This window comes from Priapulus caudatus, unplaced genomic scaffold (assembly GCF_000485595.1).
Source record: "Priapulus caudatus unplaced genomic scaffold, Priapulus_caudatus-5.0.1 Scaffold997, whole genome shotgun sequence".
Classification (NCBI taxonomy): domain Eukaryota; kingdom Metazoa; phylum Priapulida; class Priapulimorpha; order Priapulimorphida; family Priapulidae; genus Priapulus; species Priapulus caudatus.
The window spans coordinates 85,787-87,184 of NW_014578058.1; the positions used below are offsets into that span (position 1 = coordinate 85,787).

The 1,398-nt window shown below is 45.0% G+C and overlaps 1 protein-coding gene across 1 annotated transcript in view; it reads right to left on the bottom strand.

The window, feature by feature from the left end:
- Window positions 1-558: 558 nt before the first annotated feature.
- LOC106814885 (ATP-dependent DNA helicase pif1-like) overlaps window positions 559-1,398 on the bottom strand; it is an 882-nt gene continuing 42 nt past the window's right edge. The window contains exon 1 of the mRNA XM_014819259.1: window positions 559-1,398. This exon is cut by the window's right edge and continues 42 nt beyond it. Coding sequence (XP_014674745.1) covers window positions 559-1,398 — 840 coding nt within the window.

Genomic DNA, 1,398 nt, shown 5'->3' on the forward strand with positions numbered 1-1,398 from the left:
AAAAACCTATATATGAGTTAACACTGTGTCTTGGAGTTTATCTGTCTAAAAGTTAGGAGGGGGTTGTGGAGTTGTCACAAAGTTCTGAAGTTGTCTTAAATTAGAGTTGACAAGCTGTCTTACGATCGAGAACTCAACTTGAGACTTGAGAGTTAAGACGTAGAGTCAGATTCATTAAGTTGTTCTGGAATCCAGCAGTTGTCTTGAATAAATTAAGAAGTTGTTAGAGTTAAAAAGTTGTCTTAGGCATTTCATGTTGACCCTGATTTAAGAATCTGCCGTAGAATTAGGTTGTTGTCTTTAGGGTTATGATATTGTCTTAAAGTGTCGAATAGCGATGTTTCATGTTTATAAACATTGACGTCATATGCGCACATGCGCAGTTTAATGGTTGGCAGCAAGCAGATGCGTGATATTGTTCGATACAAAGGACTTAGCACCAACTAAGTACGGTACCAGCTAAGCCGTGTATACGTGTGAACGCAGCTATAATCAAGGGTTTATAATGACAATATTGTCATTATTAACATTTGTCATTACTAGTCCTTGCCCGTTAGCCTAGGTGGTGAGAACCTCTGTGTAGACCACATTGTTCATGACAGAACGTTTACTTGTGTCCTTGGCGTCTACAGCTAGAATCTTTAGCTGCCGAGCACTTCCCACGCGGCTAGCAGTGACGTAGAACTGGCCGTGACTGAAGAAGTCTTTGACCGTGTAGACGCCGACACGGTGAAGGGACTGTCCTTGTGACTTGTTGACTGTCATCGCAAAGCAAGGGCGGATTGGAAACTGGCGGCGTATCATGGTGAAAGGAAAGATCTTCTCACTCGGCGAAATGGAGATGCGCGGAATGAGCAGCTGTCGACCAGCATGGACTCCAGACACTAACTCAGCGACGACCAGATGAAGCAGCAGCTGCCTAACTATATACCGGGAGCCGTTACAGTGGCCATGAATCTGATCGAAGTTTCTCAGGAGCATGATAATCATACCGATTTTCAGAGATATCCGATGAGGTGGCATGCCTGAGGGGCAAAGCGTGTTGAGGTATTCAACTGGAATCTCGAAGCTATTATCATCTGCAGCAAGGCTGTCCGTGCTAAAGTAGTCATGTCGATCTCCTGGAAATTTCTCTGTGACATAGTGGTTGACTGTGTCTACTTCAGCGTTAGTGGGACAGAGAATTGAGCGTTCGCATAGCCAGTGTGGGTTCTGTAGGTTCTCGTGGAGGTGAGGATAGACCCAGTCAACCAAGTTGCAAAGATCATTGCCTGGCAGAATGAACGAATCTGGGAGTGAGATAGCATATTCACCGCATCCAGGGCCGGAGACGTGTGCAATTTTGCCATCTCCGAGATCAAGAAGAAAGTTAGCAAACTCCTCCTCATCTAGCTTCTC